At 48.4% G+C, this 12221-nt stretch overlaps 1 protein-coding gene across 3 annotated transcripts in view; it reads left to right on the top strand.

Moving 5' to 3' along the window:
* Nucleotides 1-12221, top strand: part of MYOM2 (myomesin 2) — a 170820-nt gene that overhangs the window by 103005 nt on the left and 55594 nt on the right. For all 3 annotated transcript variants that reach the window (XM_054243663.2, XM_035269819.3, XM_035269818.3), the window contains 3 exons: nucleotides 3744-3871; nucleotides 8422-8605; nucleotides 10687-10861. In XM_054243663.2, the coding sequence (XP_054099638.2) occupies nucleotides 3744-3871; nucleotides 8422-8605; nucleotides 10687-10861 (487 nt within the window). The remainder of the gene's footprint in view (nucleotides 1-3743; nucleotides 3872-8421; nucleotides 8606-10686; nucleotides 10862-12221) is intronic.

Consider the following 12221-nt stretch of genomic DNA (forward strand, 5'->3'; position numbering starts at 1 on the left):
CATTGAAAAATGGATACTCTCTTCTTGGAAAGGCCAGAGTAGACCCTGTCAGAATGTAACGAGAGCGTTTTTACTCTGCTATTCTACCATTTGATTGTCTGCTGATTACATGTGCGGGCGTCGGCAGCCCACGTGCTCTGCCCGACTCACTCCTGTTGTTGGGCACCCCCTTAAATTCCGCCACATCAGAAATAAACTCGGTGTTTCATTGACTTAGAGAAAAATCTGGGGAGGTTGTGGTTTTCCTTAGGTGGATGAGGGAGTCAGATGCAGAAGTTGGAACCAGAAGACCTAAGCCTGGACCCCAATCCGGCCACGCAGTAGTTGTGCGACTTCGGAAAGAGCTCCGTTTTTATGAGCTCCATCCATCTCTGGGTTTTTAAGTGGAGGAAAGCAACAGTGTCTTCCTCCATACATGAACAAAGCCAAACACAAGATACTGGATGTGAACGCTTTTTAAAACACTATGTATTATATATTGATAATGTATATAACATGTGACAATACAAAAAGTATGTGTGTTTTAGACATCTCACTGTTTTCATCTAGCGTTGACTTGGCCCATTGGAACAGGGCTAGGGAGCCTTCAGGGCTGAAGCAGAGACGAGGGCGGCGTCCGTGCCCTGGGGCTAGAACTGTTTGCCTGTGTCTCGAATGTGCTTAGTGATGTCTCACACGTGCTTAGCGGTGTCTCGTGTTCATGTGTGCTCAGTGGTGTCTTGTGTGTGCTCAGCAGTGTCTTGTGTGTGCTTAGTGATGTCTCGTGTGTGCTTAGTGGGGTCTCATGTGTGCTTAGTGGTGTCTTGCATGTGCTTAGTGGTGTCCTGTGTGTGCTTAGCAGCTTCTCACATGTGCTTAGCAGTGTCTCTTGTGTGCTTAGTGGTGTTTCGCATGTGCCTAGTGGCATCTCGTGTGCTTAGCAGTGTCTCATGTTGCTTAGTGGTGTCTCGCATGTGCTTAGTGGTATCTTGTGTGCTTAGTGGTGTCTCGTGTGTGCTTATCAGTGTCTCATGTGTGCTTAGTGGTGTCTCATGTGTGCTTAGCGGTGTCTCATGTGTGCTTAGCGGTGTCTTGTGTGTGCTTAGCAGTGTCTCGTGTGTGCTTAGTGGTGTCTTGTGTGTGCTTAGCAGTGTCTCGTGTGTGCTTAGCAGCGTCTCACGTGTGCCTAGCGGCATCTCGTTTCATGGTATCTCACATGTGTTTAGCAGTGTCTTGTGTGTGCTTAGTGGTGTCTTGTGTGTGCTTAGCACTGGCTTGTGTGTGCTTAGTGGTGTCCTGTGTGTGCTTAGCAGCTTCTCACATGTGCTTAGCAGTGTCTCATGTGTGCTTAGTGGTGTCTCACATGCGCCTAGTGGCATCTCGTGTGCTTAGCAGTGTCTCACATGTACTTAGTGGTGTTTCACGTGTGCTTAGTGGTGTCTCACGTGTAGTTAGCAGTGTCTCACGTGTGCTTAGCAGTGTCTTGCATCTGCTTAGCGGCATCTCACATGTGCGTAACGCTCATTTGCTTTCTCTTGGCTCCCCTCTCAGCTGCAGGCTCCTCACTCGTTCCCACTCCTGTGCTTCCCTCTCCCTGGCTCATAGGATCCTTTCTAGTCCTTTTCTCAGCTCTCCGTGGCTGGAGCATCTGCAAATCCGCAGGGCTCCTGTGATGACATTGTCCAGGGTGGTGAAGAACGTGAAGAATAACTCATGTCTTGCCCCCGCGGGGACCCCCTGCCAACAAGTCTGTATTCTTTCTTCTCACCTTGTCATCACAGGAAATGTCTCTCACTCAACCTTCTCTGGGCCTTTTGCTATGGGCAGGAGCAAAGGCAGCAAGACATTTCCAAAAGTGTGAATGAGATTCCGCTGTCAGTGGCTCACGCCTGCTCACGGCTTCTGTTCTTTGCCTTGTTCTTTCTGTCCCCTTGTTTGCATCCCTCGTTAGCATCTCTGAAAATTAACCAGAATTCAGTTTTGGAATTTTGGCGTGTATTACAGGAAGATGAGTTTTCCAGGTCTTCTCTCTGTAATGCTTTTTTCTGTGGGTCTTGAGGTGTGGACACGGTGCGCGGGTGGAGAGCAGACCCGAGGGGTGTCCCCTGCCCTGGTCTCCCTCGTGCTTTCTGGAGACACGCTGACTCCTTGTGTGAAATTCAGTACCTGACTGGAATGGTCCCAGCTCAGCCTGCGTTGCCTCGAACACGCAATGCCGTGTGACAGGACTCAGGAGACAGAACTCAGTCATGCTTTGTGCTGTTTGCATGTTCACTTTCTGGCCTGCCACGGAGACCTGAGGGAGAACTGCGTTTTGAGAAGGGCTCAGAGATGTTCCAGGGAGGTTTCAGACCATTTTAATCCTGCGCTAATCTAATTGGAGGCTCATAATATTTTGTATCACAATTTCAAGAGCTTCGGGTCTAGAAAAACCTTCACTTCCACTCCTTATGAGCGTCTCCTATAAATTCAAACAGAAATCCCCACACCTCACAGTATTTTCTAAAAAAGATGTCTGTCAGAAGAGGGGCACATGGAGCATCTCTGACTACAAATATTCTAGTGTAGTTATTTGCAAAGGGCTTATCAATGTCACTCGAGAACTCAAATATGCAGGCATAGAATACAGCGCCTGTGAATACGGGGCCCATCTGCTGAGGGAGGAGCAGGCAAGGTGCTTCAGAAGCAGGTGTGTAATTTAAGTGCTCTGAGGGCACATGGTGTAAAGAGAGAACCCAGAGAGGATCCTGAGCGGTGGGGCCGCCTGGTTCTGCGGTGCTTCCGTCCCGCGGAACACGGACTGCGAATGTGCTCTCTGCAGATTCCCAAGGCAGCTCGAGGAACTCCATTTCAGGTGCTAACCCTGCTTTCTTCTGGCAAACCCTTCCCCTCTTCTAGAAGAATATCTAGAAGACTTTTGGTTGAGATTTTTTTTTTTTTCTGAGACGGAGTTTCGCTGTTTCGATGTTGTTACCCAGGCTGGAGTACAATGGCGCGATCTCGGCTCACTGCAACCTCCACCTCCTGGGTTCAGGCAATTCTCCTGCCTCAGCCTCCTGAGTAGCTGGGATTACAGGCACGCACCACCATGCCCAGCTAATTTTTGTATTTTTAGTAGAGATGGGGTTTCACCATGTTGACCAGGATGGTCTCGATCTCTTGACCTCGTGATCCACCCGCCTTGGCCTCTCAAAGTACTGGGATTACAGGCTTGAGCCACCGTGCCTGGCTGAGATTCTTTTTTTTTTTGATGGTGTCTCACTCCGTTGTCAGGCTGGAGTGCAGTGGTACGATCTCGGCTCACTGAAGCCTGCGCCTCCCAGGTTCAATCGATGCTCCTGCCTCGGCCTTCTGAGTAGCTGCGACTAAAGGCACGCACCACCACGCCCAGCTAATTTTTGTATTTTTAGTAGAGATGGGGTTTCACCATGTTGGCCAGGAGGGTCTCAATCTCCTGACCTCATGTTCCACCTGCCTCAGCCTCCCAAAGTGCTGGGATTACAGGTGTGAGCCACCACGCCTGGCTGAGATTGTTTTCTTATGAACTGGCTTATTTCTCTATTAGAAGCCAAAATAACTGGGATCTTTAATGGTTCCTTATCCTCCGGCTCTGAAGAAGCAGTCCTTGGGGTTTGTTTGCTTCCCCCGAATAGAAATAAAATGAAGAGCAACACCCACCTCGAAGAGTCCTCCAGTGCCGGGAGATGGGCTGCAGTGGCGCTGGCAGAGTCCTCCATCACTCACTGAGTCTATGATTCCTCCAGGTGATGTCCAGATTCCAGGGCCTCCCACCAACGTGCACGCCTCTGAAATCAGCAGAAACTACGTTGTCCTCAGCTGGGAGCCACCCAGTCCCCGTGGCAGGGACCCCCTCACATACTTCATCGAGAAGGTAAGCTCCGGGCCATGTCCTGGAAAAGCTGACCTCTGCGTGGCCTCACACCATCATGTCTGTTGTGTTTTTGTTTTTGTTTTTTTTTTTGAGACGGAGTTTCGCTGTTGTTACCCAGGCTGGAGTGCAATGGCGCGATCTCGGCTCACCGCAACCTCCACCTCCTGGGTTCAGGCAATTCTCCTGCCTCAGCCTCCTGAGTAGCTGGGATTACAGGCACGTGCCACCATGCCCAGCTAATTTTTTGTATTTTTAGTAGAGACGGGGTTTCATCATTTTGACCAGGATGGTCTCAATCTCATGACCTCGTGATCCACCCGCCTCAGCCTCCCAAAGTGCTGGGATTACAGGCATGCACCACCATGCCCAGCTAATTTTTTGTATTTTTAGTAGAGACTGGGTTTCACCATGTTGACCAGGATGGTCTCGATCTCTTGACCTTCATGATCCACCCTCCTCAGCCTCCCAAAGTGCTGGGATTACAGGCTTGAGCCACCGCGCCCGGCCGTCTGTTGTGTTTTAAAGATGGTTTGTGGGTACAAATGCTTCACTGTGTCTGGGGAAGATGAGGTTAGGCCTGAGGTCACGCCTCAGCAGGGGAGTTCTGGGGTGGAAATTGGCCCCGGGGGCTGGGCTGCGTCCCAGCCCAGAGTTGCCCCTTGGTGTGAGTGGGGAGCTGCTTCCCTCTCTGGGCACGTGTGTTCTCCACTGCCCTGTGGATGGCTGACCTTGAGGGATCTACCTTTTCCTTCCTGCTGCAACTTCCCAGGCACCGACCGGCGAGGTATTCCGGATTCCTCACTGGCTTTGCTTGTGCACGAGCCGTGTGGCCACTGGGTGGCAGTCGTGTATAGGAAATTCACACAAGACGGACAGGGGTTGGAGTCACCAGATCGTCCGCTGGTGGCTGCTTTTTTGACCTGCATGCATACAAAGAAATACAAAATGCATTGTACATTGCAGTTCTGCAAACATACACCAGACATAGGCACACGTATATGTATGTCACCTAGAGAACCTCACAAATGATTACCTCACCCAGCACGCATTCTCTCTTGAAGCTGGTCTGTCCTGTGGCATTAAAAACACAGGTTGTGACTCACTCATCTGACCTGGTGACCCTCTTGTGGGTTGTAGCCACAGTTGGATAAGCCTCCAATGTCCTACAAAGGCTGTCACTAAAATGTATATACTAATATGTGATACAGCATGTAGTATGCACGTGATGAATAATATGGCATGTCTAAGCTTATGCCATCTAATGCAGTAATCACATATAGCACCACTCAGTACAGCATGGCAGAAACAGAAATGGAAATGGACCATGTTTCAGACTCCGGAATGGAGGAGGACCCTCTGGCCTTCTCTGCTTATCTGCAATGCATGATATCTGGGGGCGGGTAGAAAGTTCGATAATTTCAGGGTAAAGCATTACATTGTTAATTCTGGGTGACAAAGTATACTTATCTGTGTTAGGAAAATACAAGTGGCCAGTCCCTGTGTGGGGCTCTCCTAGGCAGAAGGCATCTTCTCAGGCCCCTCACTCCCTCATCTTCCGTCACTACCAGAAACACCAAGTTTGCAAATGCATTTTTATTTCTGAGACCCGTTCTCATTCTGTCACTCAGGCCAGAATGCAGTGGGGCAGTCGCAGCTCACTGCAGTCTCTACCTCCTGGGCTCAAGCGCTCCTCCTGCCCTAGCCCCCTGACCCCCAGAGTAGCTGGGACCACAGGTGTGCGCCACCATACCCAGCTGATTTTCCATTTTTTTGTAGAGAGGAGGTCTCGCCGTGTTGCCCAGGCTGGTCTCAAATTCCTGGCTCAAGCAGTCTTCCTGCCTCAGCCTCCCAAAGTGCTGGGATTACCGGCACTTCAATGTGTTTGCAGGCCGGGCAAGCCACGACACCTCACCTGTGAACACAGTTTTAGAGCGAGCACTCTACCGGGAGTCGTGTGTGGGCAGACTCTGTCAACATCCCCGCCTGCTGTCAGTATTGATTACGTGACAGGCATGCTTTATTTTTTTCTTTTCGTAAATTTTATTATTATTATGATTATTTTTTTGAGATGGAGTTTCGCTCTTGTGACCCAGGCTGGAGTGCAATGGCGCGATCTCGGCTCACCGCAACCCCCGCCTCCTGGGTTCAGGCAATTCTCCTGCCTCAGCCTCCTGAGTAGCTGGGATTACAGGCACGTGCCACTGTGCCCAGCTAATTTTTTGTATCTTTAGTAGAGACCGGGTTTCACCATGTTGACCAGGATGGTCTCGATCTCTTGACCTCATGATCCACCCGCCTCGGCCTCCCAAAGTGATTTTATTATTTTATTTTTCCATAAGTTACTGGGGGAACAGGTGGTACGTGCTTACATGAATAAGTTATTTAGCGGTGATCCGTGAGATGTTGGTGCACCCGTCCCCGAGGGGTGTACACTGCACCCTTATTTGCAGTCTTTTATCTCTTGCTCCCCTCCCACTCTTTCCCCCAAGTCCCCAAGTCCGCTGTCTCCTTCTTGTGCCTTTGCGGCAGACACACACTTTTAAGAAAATGTGATTCGAACTTTTCTTTCAGCTTCAGGGAGTACCTGTAGCTTTTGACAGGGCTTGTTGTGAGACACTGACTTCCAGGTGCAATTGATCTCATCACCTAGCTGGTGAGCACAGTGCTCCGTAGGTGCTTTTTCAGCCCTTGCCCTACCTGGTAGGCTTGCGTGTCTACTGTAGACATCTTGTGTCCCCCTGAACTCAGTGTTTAACTCCCATTTGTAAGTGAGATCATACGGTGTTTGGCTTTCTGTTCCTGTGTTAAATCACTTAGGATAACAGCCTCCAGCAGCACCCAGGTGGCTGCACAGGACAGGATTTCGTTCCTTTTTATGGCTGTGTAGTACTCCACAAGGGGGTTGCACTGCGTTTTCTCTATGCAGTCCACCACTGATGGGCACTGGGTGGCGGGCTTCCGTGTCTTCGCTGTTGTTAACAGTGCTGCGATGAACATATTAGTACATGCGTCTTCTGGTAGAATGATTTATTTTCCTTTGGGCATATCCCCAGTAGTGGGATTGCTGGATGGAGTCATACTTCTGTTTTAGGTTCTCTGAGAAGTCTCTAACCTGCTTTCCCCAGTGGCTGAACTCACTGACATTCCACCAGCAGCGGATAAGCATTCCCATTGTGGGTCCACGTTCCGATGTAGGAGAAGAAGCTCTCCTGTAGCCACCTGGACTGGGGGGCTTGGGGCTGGGAGGGTCTCAGGCCCATGACGCCATGGGGTTCCCACCACAGATGCCTGGGGCAGATGCAAGATAGCGACTTTTCACATTCACCAAATTGAGAGAAAACTCCTTCAAATACGAATCTAATTTCTAGACGTCTGGGTCGCTGTGTGAAATTTTCAGCAGACTTAGCAGGGTCAGTGTATATCCAACTTTTACTACCACAAAACCACATTCAAAAACGGAGCTTTATCTCTGTGAAAAAAATAAAACGTAATCAGGGCTTTTAAAGTAATTACAAAAGACAAAAATCAAACAAGCAGTATATAGAATTTGGGAAAGACAGAGAAGTTAGATGGAATGCAATTAAAATCAGCAATAATTCCATCGTATAAAATAGCCATATTAATATGTGGTACATACATTTACAGTCTTTTTCTCCATAGATTGTAATGTACTTGTTATATTACACAATTTTCATTCTGTGTTACATTTCACAAAAATAGCATAATTCCTCTTATTAGACTAACGATCGTGATACAATATTCAGGTGGCCATGCGGTTTTTAATCTAGGCACATGTAATGTGTGCTACCGTATTGACAGTCATTTAGATTGCTGACATTTTGTCACTCCCCCAGGTAGCCACACTATGGTAATAATTTTAAATTGAAATGCGACCCACTGAGTTATGATGGAATTTTACAAACATACTCCTAAATTATCTTTCATTATTCGCAGGTTTACTAAAACTACATTCCATTTTACTAAAACTACAACCTAGGTATTGATTCCCTTACGTTTTCTACGGTTGAATAATTTAATGGAAAAAAATTGTATTAGTAAATATTATCACCTCTGGGTAATTTAATTCCTTCTCTAAATCAGCAGCATGTTTCATACAGCTCAAAAAAGGCCGGCTGCGGTGGCCCATCGCTGTAGTCCCAGCACTGTGGGAGGCCGAGGCAGGCAGATCATGAGGTCAAGAGTTTGAGACCAGCCTGACCAACATGGTGAAACCCTGTCTCTACTAAAAATACAAAAATTAGTCAGATGTGGTGGCGCATGCCTGTAATCCCAGCTACTCAGGAGGCTGAGGCAGGAGAATCGCTTGAACTCGGGAGGTGGAGTTTGCAGTGAGCAGAGATCGTGCCATTGCACTCCAGCCTGGGCAACAGAGCAAGACTCCATCTAGAAAAAAAAGATGCATGACAATCCTCTGTGTGTGAGAGGCAGCGGGAGCTCCTGGTGGACCTGCATTGGCGAGAACTGCGCTTTCTTCCACACAACTCGGGGAACCTCTCTCTTTTCACTTCCTGTCTCATTTCTCTTTGTAGTCCGTGGTGGGAAGTGGCAGCTGGCAGAGAGTCAACGCCCAGACGGCTGTGAGGTCCCCGAGATATGCGGTGTTTGACCTTATGGAGGGGAAGTCATACGTGTTCCGAGTGCTGTCCGCAAACCGGCACGGCCTGAGCGAGCCGTCGGAGATAACGTCTCCCATTCAGGCCCAGGACATAACTGGTGAGCTGTCACCCTGGGTGCCCCCAAGTCAGGACAGGCTAAAAGTGGGGTGACACCAAATAGTCTTAAATTGTGTGACTAAGACATTGACGTTGTAAGTGCGTTGAAGTTCAAGTTGACTGTAAAATCACTTTATGAGAGATTAAGAGCTCTCGGACATGTTTTGTTTGGTTCCTGACGCTTCTCCAAAGTTCCATCTTCTTTTCATGAAACCGGAGAGTGAGTTGAAAAATACGTTTCGGAAACAGTCACTTTTATTGTTTTATTTAAACTTTTTGTTTTAACTGTTGTTTTAGGTTCAGGGCTCCATGTGTAGGTTTGTATCATGGGGGTGTGTTGTAAAGATTATTTTGTCATCCAGGTACTAAGCCTAGTAGCCGTTAGCTACTTTCCTGCCCCTCTCCCTCCTCCCACCCTAGACCCCCTAGAAGGCCCCAGTGTGTGTTGTTCCTCTGGGCATCCATGCGTTCTCATCATTTAGCTCCCACTCATAAGTGAGAACTCTTGGTATTTGGTTTTCTGTTTCTGCATTAGTTTGCTAAAGATAATGGCCTCCAACTCGACCCACATTCCTGCCGATGACATGGTCTTGTTCTTTTTTATGGCTGCGTAGTATTCCATGGGGTACATGCACCACATTTTCTCTGTCCAGTCTGTCATTGATGGGCATTTGGGTTGATTCCATGTCTTTGCTATTGTGAATAGTGCTACAGTGAACATTCACACCCATATGTCTTTATGGTAGAACAATTTATATTCTCCTGGGGGTATACCCCGTATTGGGATTGCTGGGCTGAATGATAGTTCTCTTTTTGAGGAATGACGACACTGCTTTCCACAATGGTTGAGCTAATTTCCATTCCCACCAACAGTGTATGAGTGTTGCCTTTTCTCTGCAATGGTCACTGTTAAAGTAATTCAAATTTTAAGTACACTAGGGTGTATGTGTGTGTGTGTGTTTTAAAAAAACTGTTTTGTAGAGACAGGATTTCACCATCTTCCCCAGGCCAGTCTTGAACTCCTGAACTCAAGGAACCCTCCCATGTTGGCCTCTCAAAATGTTGGGATTCCAGGCATGAGCCAGTGAACCCAGCCGGGCACTAGAGTTTCTTGCTCATCTGGCTTGAGGTCCCTCTTGCAAGGTTTCAAATACAGATTACAGAAATTTTGAATTGTAATCCGTGAAGTCATAGCTCCTTCATGGGTTGCAGTTAACTAGCGTGTAAGTGCAGGCCCCATGGAAGTCCCCAGAAGCCTTCATGGGAGGCACGTTGGTGTCAGGAACAAGGTCCGAGTGCCTGGGTACCCTCCGCTCTCTCTCTCTCTGCCGTGTTTCCCGAGAAAGCCAGATACGGAAATGAACAAGGTCATGAGGCCGGCTGCCTCCAGGGTGTCCTCAAGTTTCTACCTGGTTCTCGTTTTAATTGAAGTTCTTAGAACTCATTCCCAGAACCACAGGTTTGGCGAGACCAGCTGTCTCTCACAGGTCCCAGCCTTCTTTCGATTTATGACACGTGGAGAATGACCATCAGCATAATTGAGAAACACTGTGGTTTTGGCCCAGGTGGCCGGCGCAGAGGACACGAGCAGTACCGTGGCCTGACACGCCCCGATCCGCAGTCCACCAGTGAGGCCTGGCATGAGACGAGAAGATCTGATGGTCACGTCATGATTGAATTTTGAGTCCCCTGGGAGATTCCAAAAGATCTGATAAAAACAAGTCTTACTTTCTTAAAATTGGTAATTTCCAGTCCAAAAAATAGTTGTTACCAAGGCAGCCTGACCCCCAGTGCCAACGGAGGATCTTTTTAAAGCTCTGGTGGAGGACGGGAGGCTTCAGGATGTCATTCTGCGTCTCTAGGAGTTGTGTGGAGCTTGGGAGGAGATGGGAGTGGCCAGCCCCTCCAACGTCCCTCGGGTGGTCAGCCCCAGACTCGGCTCTTGCTCTCGGACCCCTTGTTGAATTTCTTCCAAACCCCCAACTGGCTGTCCAGTCCCCTGTGAAAAGGTCAGGGAGATCTCTGGTGTAGCCTCCAAAGCTCTGATGCCATTTCATCACTCCTGTTGTCTCCTGTGTAAAGTTGTCCCTTCTGCTCCTGGTCGGGTTCTTGCATCCCGAAACACCAAGACGTCAGTGGTGGTTCAGTGGGACAGACCCAAGCACGAGGAAGACCTGCTGGGCTACTACGTGGACTGCTGTGTGGCCGGAACCAATGCCTGGGAACCCTGCAACCACAAGCCCATCGGATACAACAGGTGCGGCTCCCGCCTCCCACCCAGCCCTGGAGTCAGCTGTGAAATGAAGTATGGGAAGCAAGACCATTTAGGTTCCGTGGTCCCAGCACAGGGAGCACCACGGCCGCGAGGCTTCTGCATACATGAGCCTCAGCCACGCGAGAGGGCTGCGTACCTTTCAAGTCTGACTGCTTGGACGAGCTGCTTACTACACATGCTCTTCACCAAAATGATTTCCTTATGAATTAAAGGACAGTTCCAGAACCTGTTTTTTTTTTTTTTTTTTTTTGACATAATTAGCACTTAAGCCTTTTCTTGCACTAGGAGAGTTAAAAATAGCTACTACGGTGTGAAAGTCATATTATTTTTATGTATTGATTTTTTTGAACTTTAAAGTTGCCTTGTTCACATGCCTGGTAGTTCTGTTCTCTGGTTCGTGATGGAGACCTCACCAGGAGCCCACACTTTGCTCATGGTGGGGGCAACTCGGAGGGTGCTGGTTGGCTTTGCGGGCGAAAGCCAGTGGCCCTGCCTTTGGAGAGGACTTCCTCCTGCTGGCTGCTGAGTGTGCGGGGATGTCCAAGATTATTAGGTTTCTCCGCAACACGCTTCTTAGGAAAATGTAGGCAGCTGTCAGAATCAGCCTTGTGGACAGATGATCAATTATGGCTCAGCCATTTCTCCTTTTAAAATCTTAAAAAAAATGCACTGTAAAAAGCAGTGGCTAACAAGGAGAGACGCCATTGAGAAGAGTAACAATTAGATGTTCTTCTCAGTCCACACCAAATGCAGAAAGATCAACCAAAATAAGAAACTTAAAACATTACCAGTGCAGGGAAATGGTTAGAGAATGTTTATTGACCGTATGTGATAACTAATAACTGCTGACATGTACTGAGTATCTGCCCTCCACAAGGCTACTGTGCTAAGTTCTCTAGCTAGAGGTTTCCATGGAGTGCCTGAAACAATGCTGTGAGGTAGGAATGATCATCCCATCTTACAGACAGAAAAACAGAGTCTTAACAGGGGCTAAGAAACTTGATTAGGGCGGTAGCATCTGTCAGGTGTCAAAGCCAGTCTTCCAGGCTAGTCTATGTGACTTCAAAGGCTTGGCCTTTGGCCCCTGCTCATTACACTTCACATGCCTGGGTGCTTTCAAGTCGGAAATGGCACCCTGTTGGATAATAGACCTTTGATCCAGACAAGGCCCAGGAAGTGCAAAAGCAAAGGGGAGGTCACAGAACGAGTGGCTTTGACACCACTGGTAGTCACTCTGGCTGTAATTGGGTGCCATGACCTCACTTTCAGGCTCTAAATGTTGAGCTAATTAACTGGAACTGGAAACGAAGGACGCATGTGATGAACAGAGACTTTGCATGAT

Source organism: Callithrix jacchus, chromosome 13 (assembly GCF_049354715.1).
Source record: "Callithrix jacchus isolate 240 chromosome 13, calJac240_pri, whole genome shotgun sequence".
Lineage (NCBI taxonomy): Eukaryota > Metazoa > Chordata > Mammalia > Primates > Cebidae > Callithrix > Callithrix jacchus.